The 14483-nt window shown below is 41.1% G+C and overlaps 1 protein-coding gene across 4 annotated transcripts in view; it reads right to left on the bottom strand.

The window, feature by feature from the left end:
* Positions 1 to 890: 890 nt before the first annotated feature.
* CAPRIN1 (cell cycle associated protein 1) overlaps positions 891 to 14483 on the bottom strand; it is a 30026-nt gene continuing 16433 nt past the window's right edge. For 3 of the 4 annotated variants that reach the window (XM_058806178.1, XM_058806177.1, XM_058806179.1), the window contains 10 exons: positions 12162 to 12317; positions 11959 to 12067; positions 11471 to 11532; positions 10009 to 10119; positions 9336 to 9485; positions 9028 to 9178; positions 8156 to 8350; positions 7109 to 7209; positions 6645 to 6708; positions 891 to 5961 (listed from right to left, as the gene is read on the bottom strand). In XM_058806178.1, coding sequence (XP_058662161.1) covers positions 5897 to 5961; positions 6645 to 6708; positions 7109 to 7209; positions 8156 to 8350; positions 9028 to 9178; positions 9336 to 9485; positions 10009 to 10119; positions 11471 to 11532; positions 11959 to 12067; positions 12162 to 12317 — 1164 coding nt within the window. In that variant the 3' untranslated portion in view covers positions 891 to 5896. The remainder of the gene's footprint in view (positions 5962 to 6644; positions 6709 to 7108; positions 7210 to 8155; positions 8351 to 9027; positions 9179 to 9335; positions 9486 to 10008; positions 10120 to 11470; positions 11533 to 11958; positions 12068 to 12161; positions 12318 to 14483) is intronic. The other variant, XM_058806180.1, reaches the window with a different exon arrangement.

Below are 14483 nucleotides of genomic sequence, written 5' to 3'. Positions count from 1 at the left end.
GGAGAGATGACAATACCAATTATATATATATATACATATATATACACGTATGTATATATTTAAATATAAATATAAATCTATTTATAACACATAACATATAATATATAATAGCTATAATATTTCTATTTATATATTATGTTTATAATATTTATACTTATAAATATATGTTATATATATTTATATATATATATATATATATATATATTAAATGGCATTTGGAGGCAGTCTCCTAGGGAAACAAGAGTGCACAGAGCAAACAGAACACATCCAGTAAAGAACAGATCTTTAGGATTCATTGTTTCAGGACACTCAGCCACCCCCAGGGAATATCAATATCAGGAATCCTGCTCCTCAGGAAGAGGAGGGAGCTGCTAACATTTAACTCTGCTTCTCAATAAATCCACCAGAGCTGTTGGAAAGTTTTCCCTACAAAATCCCAAGCTGCACAGCCATGGAGCAGCAACAAGAAAGTGATTTATCAACCTGAGCTGAAATTCCAGTGAGGTTTCAGAAACATGGAATTTTATTCTCAAGCTGTTCTAACCTTTCAATACCAAAGTTGAGCCCAGCTATTTGCATAGATAGATTTATTCTTAGCTTTTAATACTGCCTTTTTTTTTAACTTGAACATTCAAACAATGAAGTATTTAAAACCAGGTGACAGCGTAGGAAAAATGTGTTTAATACCACTGGATGTATTTGGGGTTGTTTCAAAATATAACAAAAATATGATAAAAATACTGAATTAATAATCATAAAGGCTGTAGAACAGTTTTCTTTTAGGTGAACCCAGTCAAACCCAGTCACTGAGACAAAACCACCAATGCAACAGAAGTGTAGCAAGACAATCCCTTTAGGTATGAAGTATTTGTTAAAAGGGAAGGACATAAAACATTTAAATAGATTTATTTGTCAAGTGTTTACATAAGCCATGGACCAATTTGTTTCCAACGCTGAGTTTAAGAACTGCAAAGACAAATATAGAGGTATGTTTAAGGCCATCAGAAAATTTAAACCTGACAACAAAATAAAAATTCTCAACACTTATTTTGTGTACTAGAAGCATTACTAAATTCATTCTAAAATCCAAGAGCTTCAAAAGAGGAAGTACATTTTCATTTCTTAAAAGTCTAACAGATATTTCCTAAAATTTAGCTTGAGACCAAAATTCCAGGTGTCCTCTTGATCCTTCCTTGGGTAGAAATGGGCCAGCAGGGTTGGAATTGAGCCAGTGACACCCTTCTGACTCTTCTAGGAGTATTAAAAAGAGAGGGGAAGAGAATCTTTCTTTTAATAAAACTGCAGCAAGAGCAAAGAAAGTTAAATTCAGAACCAAATGCCAAGTTAGGCTCTAGTTTTCCTTATGCAGATATCCTACATGCTAGTCTAAGTGGCTTTTAGGAAGTGGATTTTGGAAATAGATTTCTTTCCCTCCCTTAAGGCTGGAACCAGAGAGTCACAAATTTTAATACCATTCTATTCAAAAAGCCTCTGAAAGTGGTTCACAGAATAGCACCTCTGCCCTTAGATAAACAGTCTAGAAAAGGAAGTTTCTCATCACACTCTCCACATCACACCAAAAATCCACATTGAAGGACTTTCCTCACCTCCCTCCCTCTGCAAAAACTATTGGGCAACAGGAAAACGTTGCAGTTTAAGCAATTAGCCCTCTCCAGGACTGAGAGTGTGCTGGCAAAAAGAAGGGAATGTTCCCAAAGCTCCCTTCTTTTTGTCAAAGTCAAAAGCTCCTTCCCTGAATTGTGCCACTGCCTCCATGACAGCCAAGATCAGTCCAGACCAATGGAGGGCTCAGATGCACTTTAACAAATTCTCTCATTTCAGGAAAAACACCATTAGAAGGGAGCTTTCAGCAAACTCCAGACAATAATCACAAATATATTTAAGGCCAGATTTAAATAAGGAAATTGTCCTCTGAGTTCAACAGGAGAGTTTTGTTGTCTGGGCTCATTTCCTCCTTGCTCTCCAGATGTTTTGGTCCATCAGTGAGGGGCACTGCACCTTCCCAGCACATCCCTGCAAGTTCCCTGCTGCCAGCTGAAGTGAAGGGAAACCTTTTAGTCCCATCCATGCTCAGTGCAGATGGAAAACTGGAGAAACAGGTGCTCAGGTTTTAGGAACTAAACCAGCCTCCTTCACACACTGACAAACCTCAGCTGCAGCTCAAGCATCCTGTCAATACTTCGCAATAAACTTCACCCAAGAACAGTTTCACATCAGCAAGAGGGATGGTCTGGATTTCCCAGGATGTGACTGCAGCCTCATGAACCGGGTGAGGGGAATATCAAGATTCTTCCAACCAACTGGTTGCGTGTCTTGCTCTGCAGGACCACAAAGATTTTGCCCTACCACAAAGATTTTGCCCTATTTATTCTAAATAATATGAATTTTAAGAACTTTTTCAGTAGAATTTATCATCTTTGCAGTATTTATCTGCAGTTAGAGACTCTTCACTAACTTCTCTCTACTCAAATGTCATTTAGGATAAAGGGAAGCTCAATCCTTTCTCCAAAGACCTGGAACACAACCAATCTTCCTAAAAACTTAAGGTTGGTGGGACATTTTGAGAAGACATATTTTTAAGGACACGAGGTTCTCTGAGAGTTAAGTCCCAGCAGGATACATTGCCTGGTGAAGTAACAAAAGCCAACAATCCTCTTCCAACTACTCTGCCTGATGATTCAGAGATTGCTGCATACAACAGACAGGATCTGGGGAAGAAAACAGGGGTTAAGGTACGTTTAGAACTCTCTCCACAGCAAAATCCCTAAGCTGCACTGGTGAACTGTTCTTAGAAAACAGCCTGTACACAGCAGAAACACAGGAGTAAAATTCATGAGCAGGCTGGCCTCAGGTACACAACAGCTCATGATTTCTGGGTCAGCTTTCAATAAGGAGGATGTCTAGGAAAGATCAAAGTTTCTCAGACACAGTAACAATACATACAAAGATCTGAAATACTTCAGATTTAAAAATCACTTGCTCAGAAACCCTTGAATTGCAGCCAAGAGGAAGCACGAGGCTGAAGGCAGAAGTTTGGTTTTGAACAGGCTCAGACCCAGCCCTGTCCCAGCCCCCGGATCACACCTGAGCTGCCCATGAACAAACAGCTCATCCCTGCATCCAGAAGGGGCTCAGCACCAGAGCCAGCCCCAAGCTACCACAGCTTTGTTTCAACATCAAATTCTGGCAAGAGTCTTTGCTCTAAACAGGACCTTTTCCAAAAGACACCTACCTAGGAGTGCTTGGGATCTGGAGGGAGCTCAGACCAGAGCCAAGCCATGGAGTAAAAACTGAGAGGTGCCCTGAGAGGAGCAGCGAGGGTTCTGGGTGCACAGGGTCACTCCAGCTGATGTCTCAGGACTTTATCACACCACGGTGGATATCTAAGGGCTCCCTCTCCTCTAAAGGCTACTGGCATACAGGTTTACAAACTTGTCTCTCTATGAAGAGGCCCGGTGTTTTATTAATAAATTCAAGTTGGATAAAAACCCCCAAACCAACCCCCCAAACTCAAGGTGGAATGTTTTGATCCATTCAGAGGTCTGATTGAGTATGGTGCACATTTACTGACAAACTACAATTAGTTCCTTAAGGAGCATCTGGTGTGCAATGGAAAAAGCTGAGCAGCTTGTGTTCCACCAACCATTTAAAAGCTGATGCATAAAGAAAAATAAAATAATTAAAATAATTCACTGTTTTCCTACATCAGTTCAACATTAAAAGGTTTGTCTTTTTATTTTTTTTCCAGTTAAAAAACAGTTGGGACTATTATCTCAGTAATAGCTTCCTAAAAAAGACACAGAACAGCAACTTCTCACCGGACTGCAGTTTAGGAATGTTCTAGGCCTTGACTCAAACTGCTGCTTCCAGACATCAGCCCCGTTTCAGGATGCCTGGTGTGGAATATTGTCTTCACAAGCTTATCGCTTCCCGCAGTGAAAACATTTTTCATTTGTGCTCTTCACACAGGACATGGAAAAGTGATATCCCACCTATTTGTATGGAGTTCCAGACTGCTTCGCAACGAAGTCAAAAGTATCTGACTGCAAGTTCTGAAAGTTCAGTGGTGATACAAAGTAGAAATGACCCTCTGAGTGAAAACAACCTTCAGTTTTGTACAGAACAGTTAAACACCACGCAGCTGTTCCTCAATTTCACCTTTCCACAGGTAGGAATTATTTGATGAGCAATACTTAACAGAGAATATAGCACTTTTCTTCTCACACGTGCTACAGAATGCAACAGAACTACCAACACCTCTATGGAGGCAGCTATCAAAATATTCTCCCCACTGCAGAGAGAGTGCATGTGCGCAAAAGGCAGGCACAAGTGATTTTTCCAAAGATTATACCACAAGGATGCAGTAAAACTAGAATAAGACTTGGTATTTTCCAGCTCCTAGGCTTATGCCATTTCTTTTATACATTGCTGCCTTGATGAAGAAGAAAAAAAAAAAAGAAAAGTCCATCAAAAAGAAACGTTTCCCAGAAGTCACAGCTAGTAGAATAAAATCAGAAAAACAGCAGGAGGGCTTACATCTAGTCAGGAAAAAGAGACTATCAGGGGAAAAAAACCAAAGAAAGAAAGAAAAAAAAACCCCTTATGAAATGTCACCCCATCACATTGAATCTGTTTCAGCCGTTGAAAACCAGTGTTCCAGGATACAATTTTTATAAACATGTTTTATTTATCTTGCTTATACCATTAGAACTGTAACTGCTGGCTGTCATTTCCCTGAAAAGGGGAAATCAACTCAAACACAGACTGGTGCTTTTCAAAAGACAGCAATTGGAAGGGCAGCAGCAGCAGGCATTTGAGATTTCTTAAAACCTTCAAGGCTGCAGGAAAGACAAAAGGACATGTGACCAAAAGTGTTATGATTATCCATTAGGGATTTCCATCAGTACCGGCATCAGTTATTTAGGTGATAATACAGCAAGGTCAAGTATTAGTGACAGACAATGTGCAAGTCATAAGGAATGATAGAGAATACCAATCCTTACAAAAGTCATTGCTATCAAAGAAACTTAAAAGTGTTTCAAAGAGATATCTAAATACTTCACATCAAATGTACAGTGGCCATCCAGATTATAGCTCAGGATTTGTTGCAAAATTTTGTCCAAGTGCCAAATCAAAGCCTGTTTTTTTTTGTTTTTCACCTTGTCTCCTAAAAAAATTAATTACACAGTTACATTAGCAGTTATGCAAGCGCTCTTAACTCCATAGCCACAGGAATCAGGGCCCTGGTGATGAGGAGTGCTGCAGCTAAGGGTGCCTCTTCTTTGTCACAAACTGCCTCTAAGCCCACCTGTCTATTCAGGGCAATTGCATCACTACACATCTTGAACTGTTCAGTGCTTCGATTTACTAAGAAAAAGATGAAATGTAGCTGTTCTACCAAGCCACACTTCACCTTTTCCATCTTTTCATGGGAACATTTAAGTTTTTTTTAACTGCCACCACTGAAAATTTTTATGAATTTGCAGATTTTATCTGAATTTTTTTAAATTACTTTTAAATGACAGAAGTGAGTCTTTGCTTTTTCCTGCCACTTCAGTTAACCATGGAGATTGGATCACCCTGAAAATTGCCTTTTTTGCTTTATTCTTAGCAAGGGTGAGGAATCTGAATCTCATGTGCAAGGCTCAAGATGATGCTTAGGACAGAACATGCAGAGTAAACGTTGTTTCGTTCCTTTCAATATCCAGGGAATATAAAGCTGGCAACTGTAGTCCTGTCATTATGGGTAATGAAAACAGTCCCTTTACAACAAACTTCCTGTAAAGGAGAACAAATAGATAATAACTCTTCTGGTAACATGTATTGTACACTGGCCAGCATGTTTTTGGCGTTGAACGGAATCCTGTGAACGTGTTTAATTCACTTGCTGAGCATTCATCTGAGGCATCCCTCTGTTTGGTCTGGGGGGCCCTCCACGACCTGGAAAACACAAATAGGGGGTTGAATTCTGCAGGAAATCTGGTTAGTTTAAAAACTGCCCTAATTCTTCTGCTCTGAACTCAGTCAGACTTTGTTGTGCTTCCTAAAACACACTCTCAGCTTCAGCACAGCCCAATGTTGCACTGAACTCCAGAGGCCTCAGCTCCACACCTCAGGGCTTTCAGGACCAAGGCAGGGAGAGAAACTGAATCCCCTCAAAACTGAACTACCAAGTGGGGTTTCACAGATGCAGGGCACAGCCTCGAACTGCCCTTACAACAATGTCCATATGGAGACAGAACAGTGTCATGATCAAAAATGTACTAAGAAAAAGACCTGAGGAAATGTGATGAGAATAGAATTTAGAAGCTTAACTACAGCCTCATTATGTCTGTTGGGCTTGTTTCCCAAGGCTTTCATCAATAAAAGACAGTTAAATAGTTCTACTATAACTGAATGTGAACAGCAATTGCTGTTTTAGTTTCTTTTCCAAGAATTCCTCATTCAACAGTCAACTTGACTTTCACCACCAGTTCACAAGATCCCAATAATTCAAGTCAGCTTATTCTTAATTGTGAGCTGCTGACTAAGGAGGGAGATTGCTTTTTAAGTGCAGAACTTTAAAAGTTGGCTCAGAAACTTCCACTCAACCCAAATCAATTATTCCCTACTCAGGAAATTACCTCTAGGAGCTCCCCGAGGTCCACTTTGTCCAGAGCCACGTTTGAAATTTTGTTGATATCCATCCTGAAGCAAAGAAATTTAAAAAGTTACAACATAAAACCTGGGCATTCTGTTATTAATTGCCAGCAAAATAAGGACCTTTTAAAACAATATGCACTGACAAAACACCTGTAACTTCAACACGCAACATTTTATTAGTAAAAAATAATCTTTAAAAAATAAATTCTTACTTCCACTAGTGCCTAGCAGCTGTAATAAAATGTGCAGTGACAAATGCTCTCTCCAGTTACAGGATGTGTTGCTCAATATAACTAAGAAATATAAATAGATGCATTTAGTGTTCAACTTTTCCAAACTACACAGGGGCAGTTTGTTTTCCTGAGCAACAAAGTCCCAGAGGAAGATGTCACTAACAGCTCTGAGTGCTTTTGGCAGGTTATTTCCCTCCCCACAGGTAGCTTACCCTCTGGTAGTTTGAGTAATCCCGAGGAGCATTGAACTGGGGCTGTGTGTAGCCACTGTTTGGAGTGTTGGAAAAGGAAGGACGGTAGCCATCGTATCCCCCTAAGGAACAGGGCACAAATCTTTCACTTGGAAATCAAAGCTGCACTTAATACTTGACCTTCTGCTACTATAGAAAGAAAAGCAGCAACAGCATTTTACCTAAACCTTAAAAAATCCCATCCCTTTAGCAAGGGCTGTTTACAAGCAAATGTCTCCAACATCAGAGCTACTATACCACAAGAAATGAGAATTAACACCTCCTAAGGCCTGGGAGGAGGCACAGTTCAGTGCATTTCTCAGAGTAACCCGAGGTTTGATTTACAGAACATTCAGATCAGAGCTAAACATAATCCTAGACAGGATCTAAATGTCCCAGCTGTGATTACTGCATTCACACTCCAATCAGCTGTATTTTTATTACACACATTTCTTCTCTACTCCCCAGCCACAGGAGGGGAAGAGAACATGGAAGACAGTACCTGAGTCCATAAGCAATCCCAGAACACCTGACAAGGAAATCTGTTATATTCTAACATAAACCTTTGTTACACTGACAGCCACACATATAAAGTCCAGGAATCATGAACATTCTCTTATCTATCCAGAACTACACTATCATTCCTCCACTCCTGTTAATTGCATTGGCCTAGTGACTTTTGGACTCTTGTGTTCCTGTACTATATAAACCACCCTATTCTCATTGTGATGAAACACAAAAGCACAAAATACACTGTGGAAACACTACGCGTTTTTGAAATACCAGCTGGCATCTCAATTCCTTGCTTGATGGGTGGATATTTCTGAATTTGCTCATACTTGCAGTAGATGCTTACTATTGTAACAAGAGTCCAAGCACACCCTTAAATTTTACATTGCTTATCTACAACCAGTAAGATTTTTACTGCAAGTTTCGCTGTCTCACAGGGCTGCTACCCCAGTCTCCCAGCAGCAGGTCAGGTCCCCCAGGGTGGAGCAGAGCTCAGGGAGGGATTTGCAGAGCTCTCACCTCTGAATCCATTTGCTGGGCCCCTGTAGCCGTTCATGAGGCCCCGGGCCCCGCGGGATCCCCCCCGGGACACGCCCCGGCTGTTGTAGTAAGGCTGGCTGTTCCTGGGAAATCCAGAGCTCTGCTGGGGAGGCTGCTGGTGGTTTCCTGCCACTTGGTGACTCTGGTCCGGGGAACCGTGGTAGGTACCAACCACTGCAAGGGAATCGGGGAAGAAAGAAGGAGAAAAGTCTCAATTTCTTTATGTTCCCACATATCTCTCTTTAAATCCAACATTCTGTTACAGAGGAAAAGGATGAGGCCCTCTGTCCTCGTTCCACACTGAGTACTTGCTAGCACTTCAGTGGAAAGTGAAGGCAGTGCTGAGCAAAAAACAGCTCTGGATATAAACTTTTATTTTCAAGTTGCTAACCTGGAAAGCATTTTGCCTGCTGAATTCAAATAATTTCTCACTGATTTCAGCACAAGATTCCAGGCCTTTGTGACCTTACATCAACTGTGAGAAGCAATCCGTATTTGCTCTCATTTCCGGCTTGCTATTTCCTTTACAAAATGACACCTCAAATTGCACTGGTTTTTTTAATACAACCTTCACATCAGCAGAGCCAATACTTCACTTCAGTACTTGCATCTTCAGAATAATTCTGTTCATGGGTTTTTTTAAACCCATATAAACCTCAGTCAGTGGCTTAACAACTGGAAATAGATATACTGAATTTTACTCCCTGTTGGATATTCCAACCCAGACAGAGTAACAAAACCTGGTATTGCTCAGGGGAAAGGCCTGCAAGGGAACCTACGACACGCTGTGCTCCATCATCTAGGATGTCACAGACTTATCACCTGTTCTACCAAAGCCACAAGAATTTTACCTGTCTGGAGTTGTTCTTGCTGGAGATCTGATTGTTCTACTTGGTGAGGTTGATTGGAGAAACTCTGGTTGTAACTGGCCTGGTACTGGTTTTGCTGCTTAAGGGTTTCTGGCTCATTCACAGGAGGAACAGGTGCATTCATGTTGAATACCTGTAAGAGCAGAAATTCAGTTTTACAGCTCTGTAAAGAAGCATCAGAGCCTTAGAAATGTGAATAACCAAGGACCATCATATGTAGCTGCATGACTGATCCCACCACAAGGGATGAGCACCAAGCCAAAGGGATCCAGGACTGATTTCCTACTCACTGTTTGCATGGATTGGAATGGAGCTGCATTGACGTTGATTCCGCTGCTATGCAAAGGCTTGCTGGATCCAGCCTGGAACACCTGTGGCTGGGATGCAGTGGGAAGTGATGATGAGGATGGGGTCTGGTCTGCATTCAGGGACATGGAAGCCTAATAATTAAAACAAATTATATTTTAGCTCTAGAGGTACCAAAAATTTAACTTCAAAAACTTTGCTTAAAAAAGTGTGACAATGCCTCAGCTTCACCTCTACTAATGACTGTTCTGTACTTCAGCTCAACAGCCTAATTCACAACAGCATAATGAGAGGAAAAACCTAACCATCTTCTCCCTCATTAACTTGAAACACAACTAGAAAAATCCAGAGGGGGGAAATGAAGAAGTTTCCAGGCTAACTGCTGTGAAAAAATAAATCCCACTTCCTAAGCCAACAACACTGATGCTCCCATGCTGATGTTGGCATGCTGCATCCAACTAAACAAACAAGCTTCCAAATGAAAAGTCTTGCTATGGAGGACTCACTGGTCACAGACAGGCTCAGAATTTTGAAATTAAAGGGAATTGAAGCACCCCCTATCAACTAAAAATAATGTTATTTACTAAGAAACACAGACTAACATTTGATGCCAGCTGCAATCAAGAGTTCTTCCCACCCCTGTGAAACCTGACTTGCCTGAATCTGGTCAATTGATTCTTTCTGTGGCCGTTGCTCTGCTGTGTGAGAAGGCTGATACATGGGTTGGGAAGCTGTATATCCCTCACTTGTAGAAGAAACCAAGGGAACCTGACAAAATAAACCCCAAAGCCCCCAGAAGTCAGCTGATGCTCACACACAGTTTTGTAAAAAGTATCAGAGAACTCTGGAGTCGATGGTACTCTCTAGTCTGTGAGCCAGCACATCTTCAAACCAGTACAAAATAATTCCTTTTTAACCACCAACATTCTAACACCACACAGCTCCAAGCTCAAACACAAGTGGACAAGGGCTGGCTTCCAATGGCCTGAATTTTACATTTTACAAGCTCTGCTCCCACACAGAGAGCCCAGGGAAAAGTCCAGCCAGGAAAGCAGAGCACTTTGCATAAAGACTGTACTGGGGAGTTAAAGAAGCAATGGATAACTGATTTGAGTTTAAATGGGGGTGTTCACATCACACTGGAATGTTCCAGAGCCAAGAGTAAGTTTAGCTACTGCTTGCAAGATCCTCAAGACAATCACTGGCAGCACTGCTTGAGGTAAGGGAAAAAAAAAATCCATTGGATTAAGTCAGACAGCTAACAGCAAAATAAAAACTAGTGCAGAGAAAAAAAAAAACACTCTGCCCAAAAAAAATTATTCTACTCCTACAAAACAACAAAACTGTGGAGAGCACCAGCATTTCAGGAGGTACATACAGAGGAAACTCAAGAAACAATTCCCTCACTCCTGTTTCTATAGAAATGAGTGACTTAAACCTTGCAGACCTAATCTGGACAAGCCAAAGGAAGCAATTTACACTGCCTGTACTGTGAGATCCGTCACCTATCCAGATTTTTTTCTGGTTTGCAAACACCTACAGGGATCAGACCCATTACTGAGACCAGCAGAGTCCTCAGAGATGTCACATATGCTTAATAAAAAAATCTTTAATCACCAGACAACTGAAACATCTTAACAACAAAGTGATTACTTAATTTATACAGTGCAGAAGCAAGTTTAGGAGATCCCATTTAAAGCTCAACTGGAAACAACATTCAACTCAAACTGACTGCTCTACAACTCCAGGGTAAAATCCCAATCCAAGCAAGTGGGAATAATCAAACAGAACACAAACTCCATATTGTTAATGCACGAGATCTACTTGTGCCCTGACACTCACTTGGACAGACACAGGCTGCCTGTAACCAAGTGGTTTTGGCATTTCTGTTGCAAATAAATAAACTACCTGCTTACCATTACTGGAAATTTGCATTGTCAGTAGAGAATGAAACTAGGAACTAGTAATGCTTGTAAGCAACAAAGGAGATCACCACAAAATTGGTCCTTCAGCTTTTTCTTAAGAGTCTCTCATGTAGTTAGGAAATAAACCCTTTTGTAACTCCCATCAGGCCTAATATCAAACTCAAATCCAAACCAGAATTTACTAAACATTTTACCTGTGTAGCTTCTGGTTGCACAGGAACTTGGGTAGGCTGGGCAAGTCTTGACTCAGCATGAACTGGAGAAAAATAATTTCACTTATTACACAGTAAAATCAAACCTTTTACAGAATAGCATTACTATCTGCTCTGAGCACTTAAGTGAAAGCTGATCATGAAGATGATGCCTAAGCATGGCAAAGCTATATTCAAATTACCAACTCCTGTTTCCATGCCAAGAACATTTTTTCTAGTTGACCAAAATAATCCAAAGCAAAACCAAAGAAGCTTTAGCTGCTCCATATTTTCAAGCAAAACCCATAAGCAAGTGAGAACTGGAAGCCTAAAAAACAGTACAACCACACTTCTGAGAAGAAAACACACTATAACAGGATTGTACTATTACTTGTGGAGACCTTTTTATTATGCAGCAGCAACTGGCGCATTTCTGAGAGATGACTTGCAGGCTTCCCCAGTATTTCTCTTTAGGATTTACCATTACAAACCTGGAGGGCAAACCATTTGGGGCATGTCCAAACTCTGGGCTGGGTTCATGGGCTGTGCAGATACAATGGCAGGATCAAGCGTTTGGTTCTCAAATTCCAGCATCGAGTCCTGGGGAGAAAAATAATTAAAAAAAAATAAAAATCAAATCTCAAATCCACATTGTTGTGGGTAGAACAGATGAATGTTTAGAGTACAGAAATACCTGCATGAAGTTGTAGGGGCCCTGCATCTGTGCCATGAGGTCCTGTACTCGCTGTCTCCTGACCAGGGGGTCTGCCTGAGCCACAGCAGTGAGTGCGTGAGGTTCCGGGACGGGAGGAGACGTCGCCTGGGTCTGTTGCTGTAGGGAATTTACAACCTAACAAGAGACAACAACCAACTGCAATTTCAGCTCCAGCCAGTGCTGCACTCAAGTGACTCAGGAGTTCTTGCATTTCTGCCTATTGCCTGACTGGTTATGGATGACGGAATTGCTGCAGTGGTGTTGAAGGACAGCGTTACATCCTAGTCAGGTCGGTACTGTGGCCAGCTACTCATCTGAGCACTCACAGGATTACAGAGCTCACACTCTGCTCTTTTTTCTCTCCTTCTACTCTTTTCTCCATGAAAAAAGTATTTGTACAATATCACATGGAGTTTTTTAGACCAGGATTTGAGACAGCAATTTATCACCATTTAGAAATTCAAAGGAAGTGGGGGAAGAGTAAGCTTCAGAAATATGCACAAATGGGGAACAATTATTTTCTCATAGCTTTTTGGTAAATATAAGTGGAGTCAAAATTTTTTGGTCTTTTTTAAGACTTCATAATGTTCAATTTTCACAGCCACTGTTACCCTAGCTCCCTGGTTTACTGTCTCAGGAACAGCAGGCAGCATTGCATGACAAGGATTGCCAGACAGCACTGTGAGGGGACACCAGAAGCCCAGAAGCAGAAGCACAGATCAGGGAGGGCCAGAAAGCTCAGGTTCACCAGACATATCCCAAAGTGGCAAACATCAACAAGGAACAAACTGCAATGGGCTTTCAGAGAGCACCTGATTAGACAGCAGAGCAACCAGCCAAGCTGGACATGGGCACATCAAACATCCATCAGCAAAGAGTTTGAAAACAGACAGTGACAAAGATGGTTGAGATGCACTCTGATGGCCCTAACCAGTCCCTCACCTGCTCTTCAGGCAGCTCCTGTAATCCAGAAGTGCCATTTCCAATGTCAACAAATGTCCTTTAAAAATACCATTGTCTCTTACCATTACTTCTCTATTTCAATCAGCTTGTAACACTGCTAACATTCCAGATAAAGAGCTAAGCCTTAAAACTTACTTACACAGGATATAAATTAGCATACAGGCACCTGAAACCTCAAAATATTGATGTAAAACACCTGATTTCTTATTAGAGCTGCAGAAGACAGGTTTCTGTACCCAGCCATGACAATTACAAACCATCCTATAACAAAGGTTTGAACTTTATGCCCCACACTGTTACTACCCACCCTCAAAGCCTGCACATCTCTTGTTAATTTCTCCAAGAAACCTACAGCACGTTCCAGCATTCCTGCTGCCTGCCCAGATTTCCAAACCTTGTTTGTCCATGGCATTCTGCACATGCAGCTGCCTCACCAACTCCAATTTGCTCACTCTTTGAGCAAATCCCAAACAGAGAATCTGAACAAAACTAAAAGCTAACCACAGCCACAGTCCTCTTTGAGATCCCCTTCAGACCCAAATCCCCACTGGTAGCAATCCAGAGAAGCAATCTGACAATTCCCATGAAAAATACACCCTGAGGCAGTCCACACTGGAAACCAAGCACAACTCCGCTCTATCAAACTGTCCCTGAATTTCACATTATGGACTGTTTCCAAATTAAGAATTAAGCCCTGTGAGTGGAAAAAATTATCTAGAGCACATATAGAGACCTCTTGCACATAACAAAGTTTAAAAATTGAAGAAAATGTGCACTTGAGTGGTAAAACCAACAGCTACTCATCTCCTGGATGACTGTTACCAAAAGTACTCTCAGTTATTTAAGCCCTACTACTCAACTTATGGAGTCCAAGTCATTCACAACAATTCAGTATCTTCAAGAAAAAAAAAAAAGTCAATGTAATCATCAAGAACACAACAACAACAGTGACAAAAATACCCAACTTTTCCTTTTCTACAAATAGCACACCAGTAACTTCAGATGGTACTTCATATTTTACATTATCTTTCCAATGCTCCTTTTTTGATGTCAAAAGGAACAGTTCAGGACCTATTCCTTCAGCCTTATTAGCACTACCAGGGTACTCTGAGCAAGTAAACCACAGTAGGATGAACAACTGAGCCAATTTCAAGTTGTGTGAGGTAAATTAACCTTGTCAGCAGGCAGAGCTGCCAGACACAAGGCAAGGAGACTGACAGGGGACGGGAAAAAAAATAGAAGGAAAGGTAGAACCACAAGTTTAATGACAGCACAAACCAAGAGAATGAACTTGTATTTTGTTAGTCTGAGAACAGTTTTCAATTCTACACAAAATCC

Source organism: Ammospiza caudacuta, chromosome 6, assembly GCF_027887145.1.
Source record: "Ammospiza caudacuta isolate bAmmCau1 chromosome 6, bAmmCau1.pri, whole genome shotgun sequence".
In the NCBI taxonomy this organism is placed as follows: domain Eukaryota; kingdom Metazoa; phylum Chordata; class Aves; order Passeriformes; family Passerellidae; genus Ammospiza; species Ammospiza caudacuta.
The sequence above is the reverse complement of the archived record's forward strand: the minus strand, read 5'-3'. Positions and strand labels throughout refer to the sequence as shown.